Genomic DNA, 23,826 nt, shown 5'->3' with positions numbered 1-23,826 from the left:
GTGCATTCCCACTCACGCTCTACCATTCCAGGTGTGCATCCTCGCTCACCTGTCACAACCAACTCACGCTCCTTGTCACTCTCACTACTCTCACCACCACTCTTGACCACGCACTCACCCTTACTCTTGACAGCACACTCTTTCCCCATGCACTTGTCCGTCACACACCTTTCTCGCGCACACTCTCCCGTTACACCCTCTGTAACACTCACCACACCGCGCTTCCATGTGCCCCCTCGCACACGCGCTACGACCGACTCACTCTCGCCAGCACCCTCACTCCTTGGCACGCACTTTTTCCTCACACACCCCAGAGTCGGACTTTCTCGCACACCTCCTTTTTCGCACACCAGACCTGTCGCACACTTCACCAATGGCCTCTCACGAACACCCGGGTCCATCTCGACCCCCAAGCTTCTTAAATCACCTGGCGCATCATACGCACGACCATATTGGTCACCACTTACACCGGGTCCTCTTCCTCTTCGCTTCTCCTCCATCACCTGCGAATCCCTCATCCGGTTAATGAGCACATCATCACGATCCAAACACAGACTTTGGACCAATTCTTTTATCTCCTCTTTTATCTCTTTCTTATCCCCTCTCCGTCGCTTCTTAATTTCGCTCACCCCTTCTTCCACTTCTTCTAATTTCTGCTTCACCTCTTTTATTCCCCGGTAAGTCTCCTCAAGCTCGTCCTCCAAGGCTACCTTGACCGTTTCCATGTGCGTCCTCACCTGCCGGTCCTTCGTCTCCATTACCTCTATCACCTCGTCCAACCTCGCTGTCAGTCCCTCACGTACCATCTGACATTCCCTCTTCGTCGCTACCAAGTCATCTTTTAGTTCTTTCTGTGTCGCTTTTAAACCTCCTAATACCGCAGTGTTCCTTTGAACCTGCTCCACTAACTCCGTCTGTCCCACTGTCAGCTGCTCCACCTCCTGCGTCAGGTCCTCTATGCCCCCTTGTAACTTTACAGTCCCCTTTCTCACCTCCTTCTCCATGTGCTCCTTACAGTGCCTCACCTCCTCGCGCACTCCTCCGACCTCCTCACTCACTCCTCCTCTGATCTCCTCTCCCATCACTTGCATCTCCTGCCCAGATGCCACCCTCATCTGCTCCATTTCCTCCCTGTGAGCATCCAGTTTGGTTTCTACCCCCATTCTGACCCCCTCTATCTGCTGCCCCATTTGGTTAACTTCCCTTTCTGCTTGGTCCCTCATGTCCCTCAATTTGCCTTCCATCCTGTTTTCTAACCCCTCTAACCCATTTTTCACTCCCTCTATCTGATTCTCCTGGGCAGCCATTCTATTTTCTACCCCCTCTAACCCCTTTCTCACCTCTTTTATCCCATTGTCTAACCCCTCAAAATTTTTGTCTACCTTCTCACCAGTACCCCTCGCTTCGTCCCTCATTACCCCCAATTGCTCACTCTGAGCATCCATCCGGTTCCCCATTACCCCCATTTGGTTTCCCATCCTGTTTTCCATCCCTTTGAAATTATCGTCTGTTTTTACCATAAAGGCCATCATCTGTTTCATAAACAGGTTCCAATTCATTGGCATCTCGGGTTCGGCTACCGCGACCACGGCCGCGGCTAAATTTGGTGCCGCTACACCCACGTGCACGACAACGCTATTTTGCGACCCTGCCGCCCTCACTGCTTCGCTCTCCTCGCGTCCCTCATGTCCCTCAATTTGGTCCTGGACCGACCCTGCCTCACTCTCCACTACCGGACCCCAGCCGACTTGGTCTGCCATAGCGCGACTTTCAAAATTCGGGTTTTTATTTCCGTATAACAAAATCAAATTTCGCCGTTATAATTTCGTCGAGCGCGGGAAACGCGCTCCGGGTCGATTCTACCTCCCCAACACCAATTGTTACCCTAGTGGTACAATTGGTGTTCCAAAATTTGGGCCTAATAAATTTAGTCCCGGGTCCGAATTCCACTCCTCGACACCAATTGTTACAGACGCGGTTGTGGATGTTAGTTTACCGAGCGGTTTGGTATGACCACGTCTGCACAGTTTACCCGATTATGCTCGAACGTTGACTAGTCGCGCTACGCTAGATCAATGAAGGAAAAGGACACAACGGCTGGATTAAAACGACACGACACCAAGGGTTCAGTTCTCAAGACCTCCGGAGGAGGTTATATTAGGGCGGAAGGTCAGATTACAGGGATGAGAGGGACAGCATAGAAAGACAAGCACTTAGACACACTCTTATATTAACCCCAACAGACGACAGATAAACGGGACAAAAACTGACTCACACGGGGATTGATGGCAAAGAAAGGCAGGTAGTCGGTGGACAGCACAAGGTGCACTCTTGGCTCAGGGACAGGATCCACACGGTCCGAAAGATGCAGGGAGGTCTCTCAGCGCTCGGAAGGTGACGTTCTTTCTCCAAGCTGGGGGCGCATCTGACGTCACGTCCGGCAAGTGGCTGCGTATATCCGGCGGGGAGTGACACGCCCTCGGCTCGTTAGCTCCGCCCCAGATGGAATCGGTCCGCCCTTCTTATTGGGTGCGGCGGGTTTACCAGGCTCCGCCCTTGACGAGGAGCTGACAGCCAGCCCCTTCGTGGTAACCCCGTGGAGCGCATGGTCATGGCGGCTAACCGAGCCGGTGTGAGGACGCACACTCCCCCCCGCGCCGCGCCCATTCTCCTCTGTTGTTGTAGTTGTTGTTGTTGTTGTTGTTTGGGGAAGAAGATGGGAGGAGGTAAGGGAAGGTCCTAAACTCACTACTGGTGCCATATAATCACATTCTGGTGCAACGAAGAGTCAGAATTAATGGAAACGAGTCCTTAACTGACATAGACTAAGAATAACTAGCAAGATGTCCGAAAGTTGTCTACGTGAGATGCGGTGGACCTGGGCACGACATTTAATGGGGGAAAAAGGGGAAGGTCGGTTCTACAGAGTGTTGTTTACAGACAATGGGACTAGGGAATGGGGGATTGGGGATAGTTGGGGAGTATTGGGGAAATAGGGGAATATTTACAAGCGGATATGGAGGCCAAATGCCATATTCGCAACAATATCTTTTCTTCAATTTGCTTATATAACTCAATAAAACATTTCATTTTATTTATCATTTTTGGAAGACCCGATCCAACACTATATTTCAAAAAACACCCTATCTGTAATCATATTACCCTCAGTCATAAAATGATTTTGTCATGACAATATGTGGTCTACCATTGCCTGTACTAATAATTTACTTTTCTCGAGCAAACGAATTTGGTCAGAGTGTCGGAGATAATTCGCCTACTGAAGGAACTCTCAAATTCTGCATGGAAATCATTAAAAAAAATTGCACACGAGGTGAGCAGGTTGTAGCTCATAGAAATTACTTGCTTCATAAATTTTACACTTCCACACTGTCTACGAGTCTCTGACATCGACTGGGAGAAATTTTTGCCCACTCCTCCATGCAGAATTCTTTCAGCTGTGCGATGTTTGAGGGGTTTCTTGCATGCACAGCTCGTTTCAAATCCCCCCACAACATCTCGATGGGATTTAGATCCGGGCTTTGACTTGGCCATTCCAGAACCCTCCATTTCTTTCTTTTCAGCCATTCCTTCGTGGATTTACTGGTATGTTTAGGGTCATTGTCATGTTGCAAGGTCCACCTTTGGTTGAGCTTCAACTTTCCGACAGATGGCCTCACATTATCCTCAAGCACCCACTGGTACGATGAAGAATTCATAGTGGATTCGATGATGGTGAGCTGCCCAGGCCCTGATGCAACAAAGCTGCCCCAAACCATAATATTTCCACCACCATGCTTTTCAGTTGGTATCAGGTTCTTGTGGTCAAATGCTGTCTTTGGTTTTTGCCAAACATGTCTTCTGGTACTTGTGGCCAAATAGCTCTACTTTTGACTCATCTATCCAGAGCACATTGTTCCAGAAGTGCTGGACTTTGCCTAGGAGTTCATTGGCAAACTTTAGTCTTGCCCTGATGTTCTTTCTGGGCAGCAAAGGTTTCCTCCTGGCCCACCTCCCATGTAGATCAAATTTGTGCAGCCTCTTTCTAATGGTAGACTCGTGCAATTTGACATCAACAGTGGCAAGAGCTACCTGTAGATCCCGTGATGACATTCTGGGGTTCTTAGAGACTTCTTTCAGCATCTTGCGGTCTGCTCTCGGGCTGAACTTGCTGGGGCGGCCTGGCCTGAACAAGTTGGCAGTTGTTTGGAATCTTCTCCACTTGTAGATGATCTTCCGGACATTCGAATGATTGATTTCAAATTGTTTGGAGATCTTTTAAAATCCCTTCCCAGACTCGTAGGCATCTATAACCTTCTTTCTGAAGGCCTCAGATAGCTCTTTTGATCTAGGCATGGTGACGCCACACACTTCAACAACAAAGAGCAAACCAAACTAAATGTCTGAGGTTTAAATAAGACAGGTTCCTCCAAGATCCTCTCGAACGATGTTCTAATCATTTACACCTGTGCTGGTGCACCTGATTCTAATTTTAGGTATTTGAAGTAGTGATAAATGTAGGGGTGTACTTACTTTTTCCACATGCGAAATTTGCATTTAAGTTTATTTAAATTATACAATGGACTACAAAATGTAAATGTTTCTTGATATTTGTTATATTATATCACCATTATCTATCAATATTGTTGAAATGAAGATCAAATAGCTGTATGTCGAAATATGTTGAAAAAGTCAAAACTTTACATGGGGTGTACTTACTTTTTCACGTGACTGTATGTATACAGTTCGTATTAAAAAAAAGGTAATCCGAATTCAAGGGGTTAATATGCAAAGGTTATTTAGTTTGACAATTTACATGTGGTTTACCAATTTTGAGGAGATCCTCAGCTTTCCACTGATGCCTTTCATGCATCATTGCTGTCACACATGACCAAGTACATGTTCATTGAAAATGACAAGTTCAAATCGCATTTTTACAAGTTTGGCTAATCGGTGCAAGACAGTTTGAAATGGACGCATTACTTGTCGACTGCCAAGTTGATTATGTAAAATTGTTAAGCTGGTCTGGTAATCGTCGGTTGCATCATCCTTTGTTTAAGATGGGTATTTAAGATGGGCCTACCGTGTATGGGTTTCGAGACAGTCTTGAGTCATTGAAAAGATGGTTCAACTTACGACTGAACGGCGGACCTTCGTGGTTACAACCTGTCACCAAACTGGAAGTTTGCGGCGAACTCGTGATGCGTTCAGGGAACGTTTCCCAGAACGGGAGCCTCCAGCAGCCAAAACCATCTGGGCGAATGTTAGAAAATACCAAGAGAATGGCACTAGCCTCAACCGCAACAAGGGGAATTCTGGTAGGAGGCTCACTGGGCGATCGGAAATGAACATTGCAGCAGTAAGGCAGCAAGTTTTGGAGCATCCTCGGGATACTAGCGCAATACGAAATGGGACGGGATTGCCTTCGGCAATATTCAACCGAATCACAAGACTGGACCTCCACCAACATCCATATCGGATTCACATCCGGCATCAACTTACGCCAGGGGATGTTGCCAGGAGGCTTGTGCTTGCCGGATGGTTGATAGCACGTTGTGAAGCAGATGTCAATTTCCTGCAGTATCTCATTATCGGCGAAGAAGCTGCTTTCCCAATGGACGGCAAGGTCAATACCCATAATGTTCTTGAATATGCACCGACAGGACAACCCCCGGAATTTAATTTTGACACCAACATGAATCGACAAAAGTGGACTGTTTGGTTGGGACTTTGTGGAAGTGGTCAGGTGATCGGACCATTTTTCTTTCAAAGGAATGTCAATGGTAACAGGTATCCGCAGATGATCAATGATGAAGTTTTACCGCAGCTGGAGGAGAACTTTGAGCGACAGGTTCATGGTGTCTTCAGATATCTCTGGTGGGCCCAAGACGGTGCCCCAGCACATCGTCTTATCGCTGTCCGAGATCGACTGAGGGAACTCTTTGGAGACCGAATCATCGCCCACAACCATGCAGTGGAATGGCCGCCAAGATCACCTGACCTCACACCATGTGATTATTTCCTTTGGGGACATTTAAAGAACAAGGTGTTCGTAACTCCTCCCCGTGATCTTGACGAATTGCAGGGCCGTATTCGACATGAAGTGGATGCTTTGCGCAATGACCCGGCTATGGTGAGACGAGCAGTTCAGGGCATGCTCGGCCGCTGTGAGCTTTGTGTTGAAAGGGGAGGTGGACATGTTGAAGGTGTGGGTGCATAAAGGCCAATCATTCCTGAGAAAAGTTCACATCTGACGTTCATTTTGCACCAATTATCCTGACTTACATCGATTAGCCAAACTTGTAAAAATGCGATTTGAACTTGTACAGTGAGTATAATAAAGGTTAAAATTTCCCCCTCATAGTTAGTCACACAAGCAACATGTAGCCTCACGATAGTGTAGTTTTTTTTTAGTATTTGTGAGCTTAGTCCTTTTCCTATGTTAGTTCTGCATTGAGTAGAGTCAGCAGACTAGGTCCTACTTCTACCGACTTTCCAGCCTCCCTAGCCTCATGCCCTTTGCGCTGATTTTGGTTCATTTTGGGCGAATTAACACGAGGCAGGCCTAGGAGGGTCAGGGCGGAGCCGAATGAGGGACGGCAGAGGTGCTGACAGGTAAGCACGAGCCGCCAATCAGGGCTCAGAGGTGGTGGCGGCAGCACTGCATCACAGGGCGTGGTAAGAAGGTTTGAGAGGGTTCCAGAAGGTTCGGGGGCGTACCTATATAACCCATCGCGCAAAGCCCCCAAGAGGACTCGACTCGCAGCAGTAAGAGGACTCGACTCGCAGCAGTAAGAGGACTCGACTCACAGCAGTAAAAGGACTTGCTGATGAGAAAGAGAACTGCTGCCCAGGGAGAACTCGCGCGCACTGACCAACCCGGAGGAATCGTTGACGAGCAGGAGTTGAGATCTCTGCGTCCCAAGGACTGTGAGAGATATGCGGGTGAAGAAAGACGCGCATAAACCGGAACACGCGCTATTATAAAGTGACGCTTGGTTGAGTTGGAGGCCGATCCATATACAGTGCATTAAGTCGCGCGAGTGATAATGGCTGTGTAACCGTCAGCCGCGCTGAGAGATGCGCATTTGCCATTCCACCTCATCGGCTGCCTTTGTTCGGGAGACGCGCTACGAGGTTCCTTCCACCGCCTGCTGCCATCTTCGCGGGACGTGCTGGGACCGTGGAGAGCTGGACGGGGCCATTCCTGGACGACCACGTCGACGCGTCTGGCTGGAACATCGACCCATCTGCAATTCCCTGTGTGAGTGTGACGGGCCCGAGTCTGGGAGATAAGATAAGACTGTCTAAGTGCTGCTCTGTGTCTCTGCGTCCCGATCATATGTGGGAATAATACGTGTGGGAATAATTAAACATGTGTTCTTCCTTTTTCCATTCGATCGTTCCTGTGATTTCGTCATTGGCTAAGCGTGGTATGAATAGAACCGCTCGAATCGGGTTCCACTACTAAGACTGCACGGACCACGTGGTACTCAATCCGCTCGGCGTACCCAAACCACACGTGGCTCGTGCGAGGCTTGCTTCCGTGGCGGCGCAGGGATTTAGGTACGAGCGAGACTTGGTTCCGAAACCGTACTTTGCGTTTGCCCGGGAGGGGCGTTTCAAGTCTCGGTTCCGCCAAGCCCAGAAAGAACAAGGGGATTAATCCCCCCATGGTAAGGGGAAGAAGGGCGGCGGAGAACCATAACAATTTATTGGGAAATAAGCACTCCCACCCATCTCAGCTCACCTTTGTTGAGCAATTTAAAGTGCTGTTATTTCCACAAAGTGATATTTTCTCGTACACACTGCACACCTGAAAATTATTTTTGGGACATACATATTCATATTTTCATTTCATATTTTCTTTGCTGGACCACACTGAAAAGTTTTTTTTTTTTAATTTAAAAGCACTGATCAATTTTGAAGTTTTCATCCAACTTTGAAGTTATACTTTATATAAATTTGCTCCTTCTTTATCAAACAAAACACAACTCCTTTTCTCATTCGTTTTCAATCTTTTGCCTTCACAACTTCAAGTACTCTCCCTAAAATCACATAATGAGCTTGCAATCAATATGCTGGCAGGGGTGGCCAGGCATCTTCACAATTGTATTTCTAAGACATGTTTCCTGAACTGAGCAGTGTCACCCACGCACATTGAGAAAAAAAAATCAAAACACAATGAAAGCTGTCAGATTTGGCAATCCAAAGCAGGCTTTTGGAAGGTGCAAATAATGATTTGTTTCTTTTTGAGCATTTCTGTTACAAATACATTTATTTGGGTCATTTGTCAGCCTTTTAAACCCCTCCACAATGGTTATTTCACCCCTGTCTATCTGTCTGTCTGTCTGTCTGGTTGTTTGTCTGTCTGTGAACAAGATATCTTAAAAAGTTGGTGACGGATTCGGACGAAATTTGGCGGAGAGGTCATGTATGTGACACGGACGAAATGATTAGATTTTGGTAAAGATCTGGATCCGGATCTGGCTAGTATAATTTTTAAAGTGATTCTTCACCGTTGGGAGATAGGGCCAAAAGCGATACATAGCAGGATATCTCAAAACGTTATGGACGGATTTGGACGAAACCTGGTGGGCAGGTTGGGTGTGTGACACGGACAAACAGATTCGATTTTGGTGAAGATCTGAATATGCATTCGGATACGAGAATTATTTAATTTTTATTTCATTTAATGTTCGGTCCACATCTGTATTTTCATACCTTTGCCATTCATTCCAATCATTTTACGAGGCTGTAAGGTAATGGTGAAGGTCATTTGGCTGACGATGTGCAGTAGCCACATCTCAACACTCATAAAAACAGGTCGTATTAATTATGCAACTAAGGTCATGCAGTACGAATTTGGCCAGGCCATCCGTAAACATAGGTCCACTATTTTTGAGAGACTTGATTTGTTGTAACTTCCACAGCATAAATCTAAACATGACAGCCGGCTTTACGCCCATATAATTAAAGATGGCGTGCTTTGATTCTGAAGAAAGAATTTATTACACAGGTTATGCAAACCAAAAATGAACAGGTATGGTAGAAGGATATGATTAAAGCATTAAAAGGATGGAAAAATAATGATGAGGCAGAAGTACAAAGTAAATATGACTACTAGTACAACTATTACTGCAACTAATATTTTAATGGTCTAAATGCCCCCCACCCTCTCGCTCTATCTTGTGTGGTCCACCAAATAAATTTTTTGGCCCAAGCTACTGACAAGCTGGCTGGTCATGCCTGAAGGTCAACTGAAGGTCATTCGGCAGAAGTTTGTAATTTGTTCAGGGCACTTGCAGTAACTCACATATTCTTCATGAAATACACCATGGGATCTTTAACATCCATTAGCAAATTCCAGCAGAAGGAAACCCAGCAAATATCCATCTGAGGGATGATACACTTTATGATGCAAAGTCCTTTGCGCAAAGCACCAATCAAATAGTTTGTAGTCTGGTTTGAAATCGAACACTGACTAGACAGCTCAAATGTAAGTGCACTGCAACTGCTCTACCACCTTGTTCGAGGAACGTAAATTTGAAATAGGAAGAAAGGATGATGACATTGTTTGCTGTAAAGGGACAAATTCTCCAATTTTTTAGCCTAATCTATGGGGGAGAGAGTGACTGCACATTAGAGGTATAGCCAAGGCCTGAAATATGATGCAACTAGAACGGCACTCATTCGAGAGCATACCTCCGCCAGGTGAACAGTTTTCTTTTATATCCTAGAGTAGACCAGAAAAATCACAATACAGAATCACATTGAATCAAAATCATCCATCCACAACTTTTTGAGATATCGTGCTTTGTATCGTTTTTCGCCCGATCTCCCAATGGTGAAGAATCACTTAAAATTCTACTAGCCGGATCCGGATCCGGATCTTCACCAAAATCGAATCTATTTGTCCTTGTCACACACACAACCTGTCCACCAAGTATCGTCCAAATCCGTCCATAACTTTTTGAGATATCCTGCTATATATTGCTTTTAGCCCGATCACTCAATGGTGAGGAATCACTTAAAAATTAAATAATTCTCATATCCGAATCCATATTCAGATCTTCACCAAATTCGAATAGATTCTTCCTGGGTTACACTCTCAACCTCTCCACCATGTTTTGTTCAAATCCGTCCACAACGTTTTGAGATATCCTGCTTTGTATCGTTTTTAGCCATATCTCCCAATGGTGAAGAATCACCTAAAAATTCCACTAGCCGAATCCGGATCTTCACCAAAAGCTAATCATTTCGTCCTTGTCACATACGCTACCTCTCTGCCAAATTTCGTCCAGATCCGTCCACTACTTTTTGCGATATCCTGTTCACAAACAAACGGACAAACAGACAGACAGTGGTGAAAACATAACCTCGTCCACCTTTGGTAGTGGAGGTAACCAGCAGACAGCATTGCATCTATAGGAATGAAAATGTGGGTGACTTGTATTGTGAAAGTAATGAATGGAAAATGCTAGAAGATTGCAGTTGTGGGAAAAAGGAATAATATGGCGAATGAGACTCAGAAATCAAATAACCTTATTTGCAACCACACCAGATACGTCCCAGAATGGATTTTACTGAGACAAGGTGATGAACCATATGTTTGACCCATTGGCTACAGATAATTCTGAATTTGGCCAAAAAGAAAAGAACCAGTTATTGTGAGATACACTTATGATGTGCAAGCTTAAATGTCTAAAATGCAGGACAGTGGGCTTAATTTATCTTAGGAACCACAACATCTACAATGGGGTGTATCCACGCTCCCATACCCCCCACCCCACCCGACCCAGAAAAGTACCAAATATATATTTTGCTGGATGCAATTCCGTGAGAAATTGAAGTTCAGACGAATGATGATGAGCCAGTTATTTAAGGATAAAATTTTTTGAAAGTGAAGAGGAAGAGTAATTTACAAAATGATGTATTGGTTCAATTCATTTTCACATGATCAGTATATCAATGGTCGTATGTCGTGCATGCATGGTGTATCCAGACCATAGGTGAGCTTAGACCCCAGAGCACCCTTCTGGCTGATATTCGCGAACCTGTCTGTAGACGTTTGAGAAGGTTTGCTCCCCAAGACTTGGCAACACTTAAATCTGGCGCACCTCAATGTCGAGGAGTCACAGCTATCAACAGGTTTCCTCCATACGATTGCTGCTTCAATGACAATAATTTAACTGTTAATATTCTCGGATGATACTTTTTCATAGATTCGGATTTTTGTCACTTCTTTTTGAATCCAGGATTTTGATAAGGTGGGGGCAGGGATGAGGATTCGGGGGATGATGGGGATTTGTGGGTGCACGTCATAATAACTTAGAAATCTACAATCCTATTAAAGAAGAAAAACAGAATAAATGATTTCAAAAGGAGGATTTGTTGAAGTAAGGTATAATATATTTTTCCTAATAAGAGGATAAAAGGATCCCAGGACATCTTGGTCAACCTTTGACAATTTCTTGTTTTATCTTGTGCAGCCATCACATTTAGATGCGAATTAGGATTCAGATTTTTTTAATTTAAATTAATTGCTTCTTCACTTTTGCCACCGAAGGTGGATGGAAGGTTATGCTTTAACCACTGTTTGTCTATTTGTTACTTGTGGAAATGGAAGATTTTTTTTTCAAATACAGTAAGTTCTCATACGTCGTCGTTAACGTGTCCCTAAAACTGCGACGTTGTAGGAAACGATGTTGTTGGAAACGATTTTTCCCATTAGAATTAATGTATTGTAAACACCATTTAATGTTTCCCAAGTCCAAAGTTTTTTGCACGAAAAACACCTTTAATAAGCCAACAAAAGCATATTTTTGTACATTTACATTCAATAATATCCTAATCAGAAAATATAATACCCAACAAATAAGCAAGAAGACGTCATGCGGAGCACGATACTTGCAAAATCCGCCCCCCTCCCCCCAAGACCAAAATTTCCATTGATACAGCAAATTGTCCACTTCATCACGATAAAAAATTGACAATCTTGATCAAAGCTCGGATCAATAGGAAGAAAAGTGACTATTTTTCAGATGAAAAATGATGATTTTGGAAGGTTGACCTTGAATTGACCTTTGACATTTTGACCTCAAAAATAGTATGTTTCCCAATTTAGTGACTCGATATGCAAATGTTGTTCAATTCTCAAGTCAATCGGTTGAGAATTGACGGCTTTTTCGATGAAAATTGATGATTTTAAAAATTGGACCTTGAGTTGACCTTTGACCTTTTGACCTCAAAAATAGTTCATTTCCCAATTTAGTGACTTGATATGCAAATACTGTTCAATTTTTCAAGTCAATCAGATTAAAAATGGCGATTTTAGAAATTTGACCTCCAGATGACCTTTGACCTCAAAATCAATAGGCTTCTCAATTGGGTCGACCTCTATAACTTGGTGAAGTTTCGTGACGATCGGTTTAGAATTGTAACCTGTAGGCCGGTGACAGACAAACAAACAGACCGACAAAACCACAAACTCAACCGACCAATATACTTGAAAAATCTTCGATTTTGCAAGTAAAAAAGAAAAGTAAAAGTATAATATAAATAACAAAAAGGTAACATGTAAAGTAATGTATAGTACTGTACTGTATTCACCAACGATTGTCATGGATGGAGCTTGTGGAGGTGGCGTGGGAGGGAAAATGGTGGGTGAGTGGCCTCGTGCCATTGTGCTGTCCTACATCTGAAAAATAAACATGCACAACAGACCATTGACGATCAAACAATCTTTCATTCTGAAATTCACTTTCCTTTCATTCTGTATTTCTTTTCGACCACACAGGACCGGTTATACTTTGTGATGGAGTATGTCAATGGAGGAGATCTCATGTACCAGATCCAGCAGGTGGGACGGTTCAAGGAGCCCCATGCTGCGTAAGTACCATTTCTGTACCCTCAGCGCACTACGGTGTACAAGCCTTGTTATTCTCATATAACTAAGTTTAGCAGAATTAGATATTTATTTTTTAATAGTTTTGATGGATAAAGCCCATGTTTATTTTTGAGCATTTATTTAGTTTTTTTAGCCCATTAAAATTAGATAAAGCTCATTAAAATTTAGCATTTTAATTTTCAGCATTATGTAATTATTACTTTTGTGCAGAATTTTTTAAATATTATTAGTGTCATTTAACCACCCACAAAAAATGTAACTGAATACTCTCTCACGCTCTCTCTCTCTCTCACTCCCTCTCACACTCTCTCTCATACACTCACACACACACACACACACACACACACACACACACACACACACACACACGCACACACACACACAGACATGCACACACACACAGACATGCACACACACACAGACATGCACACACACACATCACACTGAATGCTCTGCCCCGGAGCCACCTGGTTTTGCACAGATGTAAATACCTGCTTCACCTGTAAAATACCTGTTGTATTTTTACACTAATGGAACTTCAATAAGTTTTTAACCTTTGCGATGTCTCCTTTCTATAAATTTCTGTATTAATGACGGAAATTCCAAGCCTCCATATAACCCAGCAAAATAAACACTTAACACAGTATGTGATGTTTTCATCTGATTCGGAAGGATTTTACATTCTCGATGCATTTCCAATAAAATGATGCTATAAAACTTTGTCTGTCCCACATCCTGTCTGACTGACCATATCCGACACTGAATTGATGGTTTGATATCAGTCCGGTGGAGAAAAGTTATTAGTTTATGTCAACTCCGATTATTGATTCCATGATTTTGCTGATGGTTGAAATCATTTTTGGTGCAAAAAAACCAAACATGGTGCAAAAACAGGATCTGCATTTGCACCATGTGTTGTGTAATTGAGTGATGTTGGCTGACTGCCTTGCAGATAGAAGATGGTATAGGGTAAATGGTAGGGTGAACAGAATGGTAGAGACTGTTTTTAAGACATTTGGACTGATGTCATCTGAGCCAGTTGCACAATTATAGACAAGAATTAGCAGAATTCTCTTGAGCTTCTCAGGTGAGAAAGACATAGAGTCCAGGAGAAGATGACTGTGACTGTATGATGGGTATAGGGAACAATGGATTGGGAAGATTTGGAAGCAACCACACAATTGAGGAATTCGGCCTTCTCACCAGTATAGTTGGCTCTCGTGCCATTTGACGTGAGTGGTAGCGTACCCCCAGAGATGCGTTTGACAAGGTGCCCTCAGGTCTTTAAAGGTGAGAGGTTTGAAAGTCTATCCATCAGGGTTGCGAGATGTTGTTTTCTGGCTCTCCTGAGAGTGGACACACACTTGTTGTGGGCTTTGTGGAATAATCGGAGTTTGCCTTCAGTCAGATTTGATTTCCAGGAAGAGAAGGCAAGTTGTATCAAGACAATTGCCTCACCGCAAGATTTGGTGTACCATGGGTGAAAGGATGGGTATGATAACTTTAGACAACATGGGATGAAACTGTGCATACCATAGAGCAAAGTTTTTTTTAAAGAATTCCAAAGCAGCATGAATATCAGGGGTGGCAGAGATATAAAACCAGTCCTGAAGTGAGATGGCAGCTTGCAGTCCCTGACAGTCAGCCTGAGTGAACGACCAGACTCACTGGTGCAGAGGCGGCTCTCCGACAGTAACCAGAGAGATGTTAACTCTCACAAGCATGTGATCAGATGGACCAATTGTAGCAGTTGAAGAAGAGGATACATTAGCAGGAAAGTTGGTCATTACCAATTTCAGGAGGGAGGATTTGCCATTGGAAGAAATCTGGGTCAGGAAGTTCACAGCTTTAACCAGGCCCCTGGAATCACAAAAGTCCAATGCTTGAGAGTTGTGGCTGGTCAAGGAGGTACCAACATCCAGACAATTGGCATGAAAACCACATTAGAAAAAGACAGTTGGGATGGGTGGTTAAAAGTTGGTCCATAGTTGGCAGAGAGAGACAGATAAATGGAGTTATCACTGTAAGGAGGATTGATGATACAGCACATGGACAAATAAGAGGTGTGGGAGTGGAAGAGAAGGCACAGTCCAAGGTACTCCTGTCGGAACTGGAGGTGTAAGAGCAGTACACAGATAGTGAGAAATAGAGTTCTTGATGTAAAATGAAACTCCGCCACCAGGACGGGGTTCAGACTTGTCGAACCACAAGAGGCAATAGCGGGGAGAGACATGAGAGAAACGGGGACAACTTATTGGAGGAAGGATTCTGTGAAGCAGATAATATCCGGTTTATCAGCGGCCTGTAGTGTGAGACGTCAGATTGGAGTAGAGGCTTCAGATGTTGGACGTCCACACAGGGGAGGAGGTGCTCTTTGCAGTGTACAGGAATGTGGAGAGGAGGTGAGGGGGGTAGGAATGTAGAGTAGGGCAAGGGTGAAGCTGAGACGGGGTGGGCAAGAGGAAAGCTGAGAGGTGGTGGGGCCATGCGGGAGATGGGAGGGTGTGGATGAGGGGAGAATAATGGAGGAAGTGGGCAGGAGATGTTGGGAGAGGGCAGGGTGATGGTAAAGCTGACATGGGATGGGATGGGACGAGTGAGAAGATTGTAGGGGTGGGACGTGGAGGAGGCGACTAATTGCCAGAGCTTACTGAAGTGAATGGGTTTAACAATGTAATGTACTCCCACACTCATTACAAACAAATTGATTTGGGGATTCGAAGGGAAGAAAGACGAAGACAAACTTCATGATCTGGGTGATGGGAAAGATGATTCAGATCATGAAGAAGGACAATGCTCTATGAATGTGATGGGAGATGGGCAAGGGTTTCTAGACTTCCATGAGTTAAAGACCAAAGGGAAGAAGAGGAAGCAGTATGGGCGAAAACATTTCGGACAATAATCTTGGAAGATTAAACATTATAAAATTTGTCATTTAAAGGTTTTGTATAGATGGAGAGAAAGGGGAGGTGGAAGAAAAGGAAATAAATAATTTGGGACTGAATGAGTGGAAATTATGATTTTTTTTTATTTGTTATTTAGAGAGGGAAAAATAATGAGGGAAAGGTTTTGTGGCCATGTGAAAAATATGAGCCAAATGAAAGGAGGATGAAACGTGTAGCAAGGAGTGTAAAAATGAGAGAGCAGGCCTGGGCAGATGCACAAAAATAAATAAACAACATAAACACACAAAGACATGGCTATGAGCACTTCATGATGCGCATAAGAAACAGGGAGTGGAAAATAATCTACGGCAACAATGACAAATCCGGAACGGCTTACTTAACCTTGAAAGCAGGTCACTTGGGGATGAGAGTGGAGGGTCAGGCTGCCATACCTGGAAACTGGAAGGCGAATAATGTTGGAATGCTGAGAGTGTTAGATTCTACAGAATCCTGGAGAGACAGGTGTGATGCTGGGGCGCCATCCCACATGGAAGAGCACTACTCTATTGAGCTATCGACAAGTTATCGTAGACTGTGTAGCTCTGATTTCCCAAGGAAAGACTTGGACCGACAGAGGATTTCCAGTCTGCGGCTGATTTTGGAGGCCAGCCTGTGCATCCATGATTCCATGTGGTCGGCCCAGGAGAGGTCATGGCTGATTCCTTTTCCTCGGAGGATGCAGAGCCTTGTGTCATCTGTGTAGCAGTTTCCTTGCACCTGTTTCACACATGTCGCAACTCCAATGCTGTTTCCAAAGCAGGTTCTTTATCTGCTTTTGGAAAATAGCTGAACCAACAAACTTTTGTGATATTCATATTAATTACAGGCGTAGTCCTGGTTTCCCGGTATTTAAATGTGCAGGATCAATGGAAGTTATAAGAGGCCATAGAGTAAGTAATCAGAACATTTTTCATTGAAATTGCCCGCTGTCCCATCAGCCAGAGTCCTCCGGTGTGAACGTTCACGATGCTGAATACAAGGAATATAAATAATAAAAAAACACCTTTAGAGGCCATTTTTCCCCGCAAAGCGGGGGTTGGCCTTTTTCGGGAACCGTGGTTGTTGTTGTTTTTCGGTCCCCTTTTTGAAGCAATGTTTTACGGCCGGATGCCCTTCCTGACACCAACCCTTTTTGCCGCCTTTAACGACAAGCAGGGAATTACCAGTGAACTGGTACTCAATTAGCCGACCTCGGAAGGAATGTACAGGCTGAGTCAACCCCCCTGACGTTAATTCAGCGATCGACCGGGATTCGAACCCAGGATCCTAGGTATCCTAAGCCGGCACCCTAGCCGCTAGCCCAACACCAGGGTTCAATGAGGTTATATACAGGGGTTGTGTCCCAACTTTCCCAACAGGGCATCTTTCCCCCCCCCACCATACTCAATATGTACTGTACTTGATGGAGTGCCATTTTTGTCAAAATGCAATGGACGTGTAATGTGCGTGAGAAAGGCAAGATAACTTGATGAAAGGTAATGGAGTGAATGCGTCCGAACACAAATGCGTGCGAATTGACAGATCTGATGAGCGGAGCGCTGATCGGGTTTGCATCTACAACAGTTTAGGGTCTTGGAGGAAGGCGATGGAATCTGGCACATTAAACGAAAAATGATAGCAATCTGCCTTTGAAAGGGAATTGCAAGATGTTGTGCACAAATCTCAAACAAGATACCAGCCTGCTGAAGGGGAGGCAAACATTTCAGCGTTCTCTTCTATCCCTGAAAAGTTAGAATAAGAATGTCTAGCCAACGTGCGATACTGTTGTTTATATATTCCTAATCTTGTGCATTGAGATATGGAGGCAGGGATTCATAAAGAACTGGAAATATTGTTACCATGGATACCAAATCCACAAAGGGAGATTTAAAATAACATACTTGGCTACAGCATTTATTTATTTATTTATTTATTCAGGCATTTCAGGAGGAATACAGGAGCGCTGTATGTAAATAATTTCTCTTTATCTTTGCAGCACTTCCATTCCTCACACAAATAGCCAAATAGGTGTACAAAGTGTGTTTCCTCAACTCTCATTAGCAAGCTGCCTTTTAGCTAGAAGCATATAGGACATTTACCTAATGACCATACCATTTCTCATCTCGTACTCATTTCATACACACTCCCAGCCTGTGATGTTCATTTGGTGTCGTTGGTTGTTATCTCCAAATGCGGGTTTCAGAAGGTGGAATGGAGCCTTCCCAGGTCTCGGTCTCGATGTATCTACCGTGTGTGTATGTGTGTGTGTGTGTGTGTGTGTGTGTGTGTGTGTGTGTGTGTGTGTGTGTGCGTGCACATACAGTGTCTTCAGAAAGTATAGAACAGGGTATTAAACAATTTCTAGAGTGTCGGAAGTTCCGAAGAGCACAGTGCGCTCCATCAGTAGGAGATGGAAAGAATATGGAACTACCCAGACTCCTCCGAGTACGAGCTATCCGATCAAACTGAGCAACCGGGCAAGAAGAACCTTGTTCAGGGAGGTGACCAAGAACCCAATGGCCACTCTGACAGAACTACAGAGTTCCTTGGCTGAGATGGGAGAACCTTCCGGAAAGACCACATTCACTGCAGCTCTTCACAAATCTAGGCTTTATGGGAGAGTGGCCAGACTGAAGCCACTCCTGGAGAAAAAAGTCACATGACAGCAAGCCTGGAATTTGCAAAAAGGCACATAAAATACACAGAGCATGAGGCAAAATATTCTGTGGTCTGATGAGACGAAAAGTGAACTATTTAGCCTAAATGCAAACACTACGTCTAGCGGAAACCGAGATAGCGCATGAACCATCTAATACCATCCCTACTGTGAAGCATGGTTGTGGCAGCATCATGCTATGATGATGTTTTTCAGCGGCAGGGACTGAGATATCTTTTAGAGGGAACAATGAATGGAGTGCAGCGAAGTGCAAACGTCCTTAGACTGCAGCGAAGATTTACTTTCCAACAGGACAATGACCCCAAGCATACAGCCAAAGCAACACTGGAATGGTTTCAGAACAAGAATGTGAAAGTCTTTGTGTGGCCCAGCCAAAGCCCTGAGTTGAATCCTTTTGAGAATTTGTGAAAAGACCAAAATATTTTGGTTCACTGACACTCACCATCCAACTTGACAGAGCTTGAGCAAATCTGCAAGGAAGAATGGGAGAAACCCCAAATCTAGATGTGCAAAGCTGATACAGACATACTGCCGTGGCCAAAAATATTGGCACCCTTGCACTTTTTTTCTAATAACTCACAATTTTCTCCAAAAAGAAGTCGAAATTGACGAAAGTATTTGGTCTCCACAAATCTTTATTTCACTGTTAATATTACAGAACCTTTGTTTTTTTTATTCAGAACTTAATATATCCTTTTAAATCAGAAAATAAAAAGTAATGGCATTGACAAAATTATTGACACCCTCCACTTAATATTTGGTAGCACAGACTTTGGACAAAATAACTACAGTCAAGCACTTCCTATAGCCATGAATGAGCTTCCTACACTTCTCTACTGGCAGATTGGCCCACTCATCTTGTGAAAACTGCTCCAGTTCTCCCAGATTTGAAGGGTGCCTTCTCCCAACTGCTGTTTTCAGATCTCCCCACAGGTGTTCAATGGGATTTAGATCTGGACTCATTGATGCTCACTTCAGAACATCCAGCGCTTTGTCTTGGACCATTTCTGGGTGCTTTTTGAAGTGTGTTTGGGGTCATTGTCCTGCTGCAAGACCGATGACCTTTGATGGAGACCCAGATTTCTGACACTGGGTTGAACATTGTGCTCCAAAATACCTTGGTAATATTCTGATTTCATGATGCCATGCACACATTCAAGGCACCCAGTGCTAGATGCAGCACAGCAACCCCAAAACATCACTGAACCTCCTCCATCTTTGACTGTAGGGAAGGTGTTTTTTTCTTTGAAGGCTTCATTTTGTTTTCTGTAAACATGGAGATGATGTGCTTTATCAAAAAGCTCTAATTTGGTCTCATCTGTCCACAGGACATGCTCCCAGAAGGATTTTGGCTTGTTCAGGTGTGTTTTGGCAAACTCCAGTTGGGCTTTCTTATGTCTCTCTTAGTAGTGGAGTCCTGCTGGGTCTCCTGCCAAAGAACCCCCTTTCATTGAGTTGGCGATGAATGGTGCGAGTTGAAATTGTCGTACCTTGTGTCTGAAGGTTAGTTTGAATCTGTTTGGCAGTTGATCAAGGTGCTTTCTCCGCTATTCGAACAATCCTTCGCTGCAATCTTCGATTAAGTTTTCTCTTGTGGTCACGTCTAGGGAGGTTGGCTACCATGCCATGGGCCTTAAACTTCCTGATAACATTGCGTACGGTGGACACAGGAAGATCAAGGTCTCTGGAGATGGACTTGTAGCCTTGAGATTGTCCATGCTTGGCTACAATCTTGTGTCTGACCTCCTCAGACAATTCTCTGGCTTTCTTTCTTTTCTCCATGACCATTGCGGTACACATAGTGACACAAAACGGCAGAATGACTCCTTCTCTCTATTCAAACTCGTTGAATGAGTGATTTTTATATTGCTGGCACCTGCAACTCACCACAGGTGTGTTCACTTCTAAAGTAAAGGAGAATCCACCTGCTTGAAATCTAATTTTTTCTTACAACTTTTAAAAGGTGCCAATAATATTGTCCGGGCTATTTTACGATATCTGCATGGAATAACCTAAGATTTTTTTTTATTTTTTTTTAGCTTTTTATGTTTTGTTCCACTGCAAACCAAAGGAATACATATACGGATACCAAATGATTTTTAAAATTACAATAATTTTCTGGAAGAAATTGTGCATTGTTTGAAAAAAGTGCAAGAGTGCCATTATTTTTGGTCATGACGTACACAAGACTCGAAGCTGTAATTGCTGCCAAAGGCACTTCTATGGGTATTGATTCAGGGGGTTGCTTGTGTAATTTTGATATTTCTGTATTTCCTTTTTAATTGTTTTGTAAAAATTTCTAAAAACAAAATTCCACTTTGACATTATGGGGTATTATGTCTAGATCATAGACAAAAAAAATCTTAATTATAATCCATTTTAATTCCACTTTGAAAAACAAAATTCCACTTTGACATTATGGGGTATTATGTCTAGATCAGTGACAAAAAAAATCTTAATTTAATCCATTTTAATTTCAGCCTGTAACGTAACAAAATGTGAAAAAGTCAAGGGTGTGAATACTTTCTGTGTGTGTGTGTGTTGTGTGTGTGTGTGTGTGTGTGTGTGTATGTGTGTGTGTGTGTGTGTGTGTGTGTGTGTGTGTGTGTGTGTGTGTGTGTGTGTGTGTGTGTGTGTGTGTAAGTTGATTTTTGCCTGCTATCCCCACACGTGAGTGGGCCTCAGGAGATGAAGTGGGGATCTACCTGTTTGACCTCGTATCCATAAGAGTTTGACAAAGTTGTATAGTGCAACAATAACATTTTTTCATGATATTTAATTTACCATATGTTGATTTTTTTTTACCGTGAATTTGGATTATTTCCATGTGATCTGTGCTCCTTCCTTTGTTTGTCCGGACCTCTAGTAGTTTAAAGTATTGTCGCGTCTCCGGGGTTAGCACCCCAAGAGGACAAATGACCGAAACGAGCTTTACTCTGAGGCGTATATACCCAACTTGGTGGTTGTGGCACACGTGGGGTGGGCGGTAGCAAGGGCTTACCTGTACAGAGTTTACTGGGCTTCCTCAAACCCACAAATAAAGAAACGAACAAGACAAGGAAAGTAAAATTCAACAAATAATAATTTAATGAAAATAAATGCAAAGATCATAAAAATGTTGAGGTAAAAACTAATAGTAATAGGCTAAGGCGAGGGACCCTCCATACGGACTCAATTACAGACACGGAGAAATAAAATAAAATAAAAATTAAATGGTGTTTATAATGCCAGCACTTAGCGTTGTTGTTAAAGCGAGGCGGTCAAATGAAATCGGCAGCCCAAAGTGGCCCAAATCCACGCACGGGAAAGATGTACACAATGGCACTAAGCTCCTCTCCGTGTCTCCACAAACGTGAAGGGATTTCGTGTGGCTGATCCTCTCCCACTCTTGTCTCCTGACCGTCGTGCCACGAGCTCTGCAAACAACTGCCTTATTTCTCCTCCTCACGATCGTAAAAGTTCAACCAAAGCTCCGGAACGTCTCCGCAGGCGCACACGAGGCTAAAAATACCCAACCATTTGCCTGGCGTGACCGAGGCGACAGAATTGACATGGGCGAGACGTCTTCCTCTTTCTCCTCCCTCCACTATCCAAAGCTTCACGAACGGATACGGCCAGAAACACAGTCGTTTGTCAGCGTGACCAAGACAAATAGAGGAAGATACATGCGACCGCCTCCAACAAACGCCAGCACAAAAAAACCAAGATGGCAAGACGTTGTCTTTTTTCCTCCAGCTCTCGAATGTACGACCGCTGACATCACACTATGTCTAATCACCGAGCGCTATTCCATCATCCATTGCGCCTCCACCAATCATGAAGGCCGGGCATGGCCTGTTTATTACGAGTCGCGGGGGGGCGGAGTATAATCTCTGTTCGGGAATGTTTGGATGATGTCGTTCCCTTGCCGATCGGAAAATGCTGTTTGTGTCGGACCTGGCGGCATGGTGAGAAAATGAGCCCATTATATCGCCGTTGTGGTTTTACAGAGCCCTCTATTTCCTGGCTGGCCGAATGTATGAAAACCAAAAGGGAAAACCATAGGAGGCAAATTACATACTGGGGAAATAATCTTGAAGCACTATAATTATTAGCACAAAGCCACTCCCCTTATGGCGACATGCAAACGGTCTTACCCGGACAGATGGCCTACGTACGTACATCGAGATGGCTTCTGCGCGACATATGGAGCATTCTATTCTACACATTCTGAACTTTCTTAAGGTATTTTATGCCTACCCCCCACAAATGTAATAGTATACTGTAATGTCTACGGGCTTCGCTAGTGTGCACAAATGAGCTCGGGGACGATTTGATAAAGGTGTTTATTTTAAGCAGAACTTTTTATGTCTAATTGAACCATAAGTTATTATGGACATAATCCATGGCATAATGTGGACATATAAGGGGATGAAGACCTTCCTTATCTCATGTGGTAGGGTGCTTGGGATACTTGCCACACTAACCAAGTTGGCAAGAATAAACAGCCATGTGAATTGAAGCCACAATAGCCAGAAGAGATAGAACCCCTCGATCAAACAATCACTCTTTTTACACAATCATTGTTCATTCATTTTCTTCAGAGGCTCTTCTGTTTGGCAGGTTGTACGCTGCTGAGATTGCAATCGGGATATTCTATCTACACAACCAAGGCATTATTTACAGGTGAATTTTTCTACAAAGGGATACTCTCATTTTTCCCCATGTTTTTGTACTGCATTAACCCCACCTCCCTCAACCCCACTGTATGCTCCTGAATACATCCCCCTTTCCTACCCTCCCCTTACTCCTTTCTCCTCCCAAGCATCTTTCCAACCTTTCATGCTCCAAACTCTCCTTTCTCTTTCCTATAATCCTCCCGTTTGTTCCTCTTCTAAATTTAATTTTCACAATAGAATATTTCTCAATTTAGCACTCCCCTCCTTTTCCACCAAATCCTATTACACTTTCATCCTTAGAGACCTGAAGCTGGATAATGTCATGCTGGATGCCGAAGGTCACATAAAAATTGCAGACTTTGGCATGTGCAAGGAGAGCATCTGGGAAGGCATCACCACTCGCACCTTCTGTGGAACGCCTGACTATATCGCACCTGAGGTAAGTTCACCATCCTCACTCATTTCGTAATTATTCTCTGGCCTAGAAGAGTTGACGGAAAGCTTCCGGTTTGTCACAACTGCAACAAGGTCAGTTTGTTAATCCTATCTGAGCACAGTGCTTATGATTCTGACATCTCAAATTCAAATACATTGCACCCTGTTGATTTGTCCATCATCTCCTACTTTCTTCGTTATTTATTTTCTATTACTTAGCTCTGA

The 23,826-nt window shown here is 43.8% G+C and overlaps 1 protein-coding gene across 5 annotated transcripts in view; it reads left to right on the top strand.

Annotated features, from left to right (window-relative positions):
- The window catches only part of LOC137428362 (protein kinase C alpha type-like), a 550,957-nt gene that overhangs the window by 448,581 nt on the left and 78,550 nt on the right, over positions 1-23,826 (top strand). For all 5 annotated transcript variants that reach the window (XM_078778901.1, XM_078778902.1, XM_078778898.1 and 2 more), the window contains 3 exons: positions 12,797-12,888; positions 23,111-23,173; positions 23,467-23,605. In XM_078778901.1, the coding sequence (XP_078635027.1) occupies positions 12,797-12,888; positions 23,111-23,173; positions 23,467-23,605 (294 nt within the window). The remainder of the gene's footprint in view (positions 1-12,796; positions 12,889-23,110; positions 23,174-23,466; positions 23,606-23,826) is intronic.

The sequence above is a fragment of the Myxine glutinosa genome, chromosome 5, assembly GCF_964187855.1.
Source record: "Myxine glutinosa chromosome 5, kmMyxGlut1.1, whole genome shotgun sequence".
Classification (NCBI taxonomy): domain Eukaryota; kingdom Metazoa; phylum Chordata; class Myxini; order Myxiniformes; family Myxinidae; genus Myxine; species Myxine glutinosa.
This window is presented reverse-complemented; position numbering and strand designations above follow the sequence as displayed.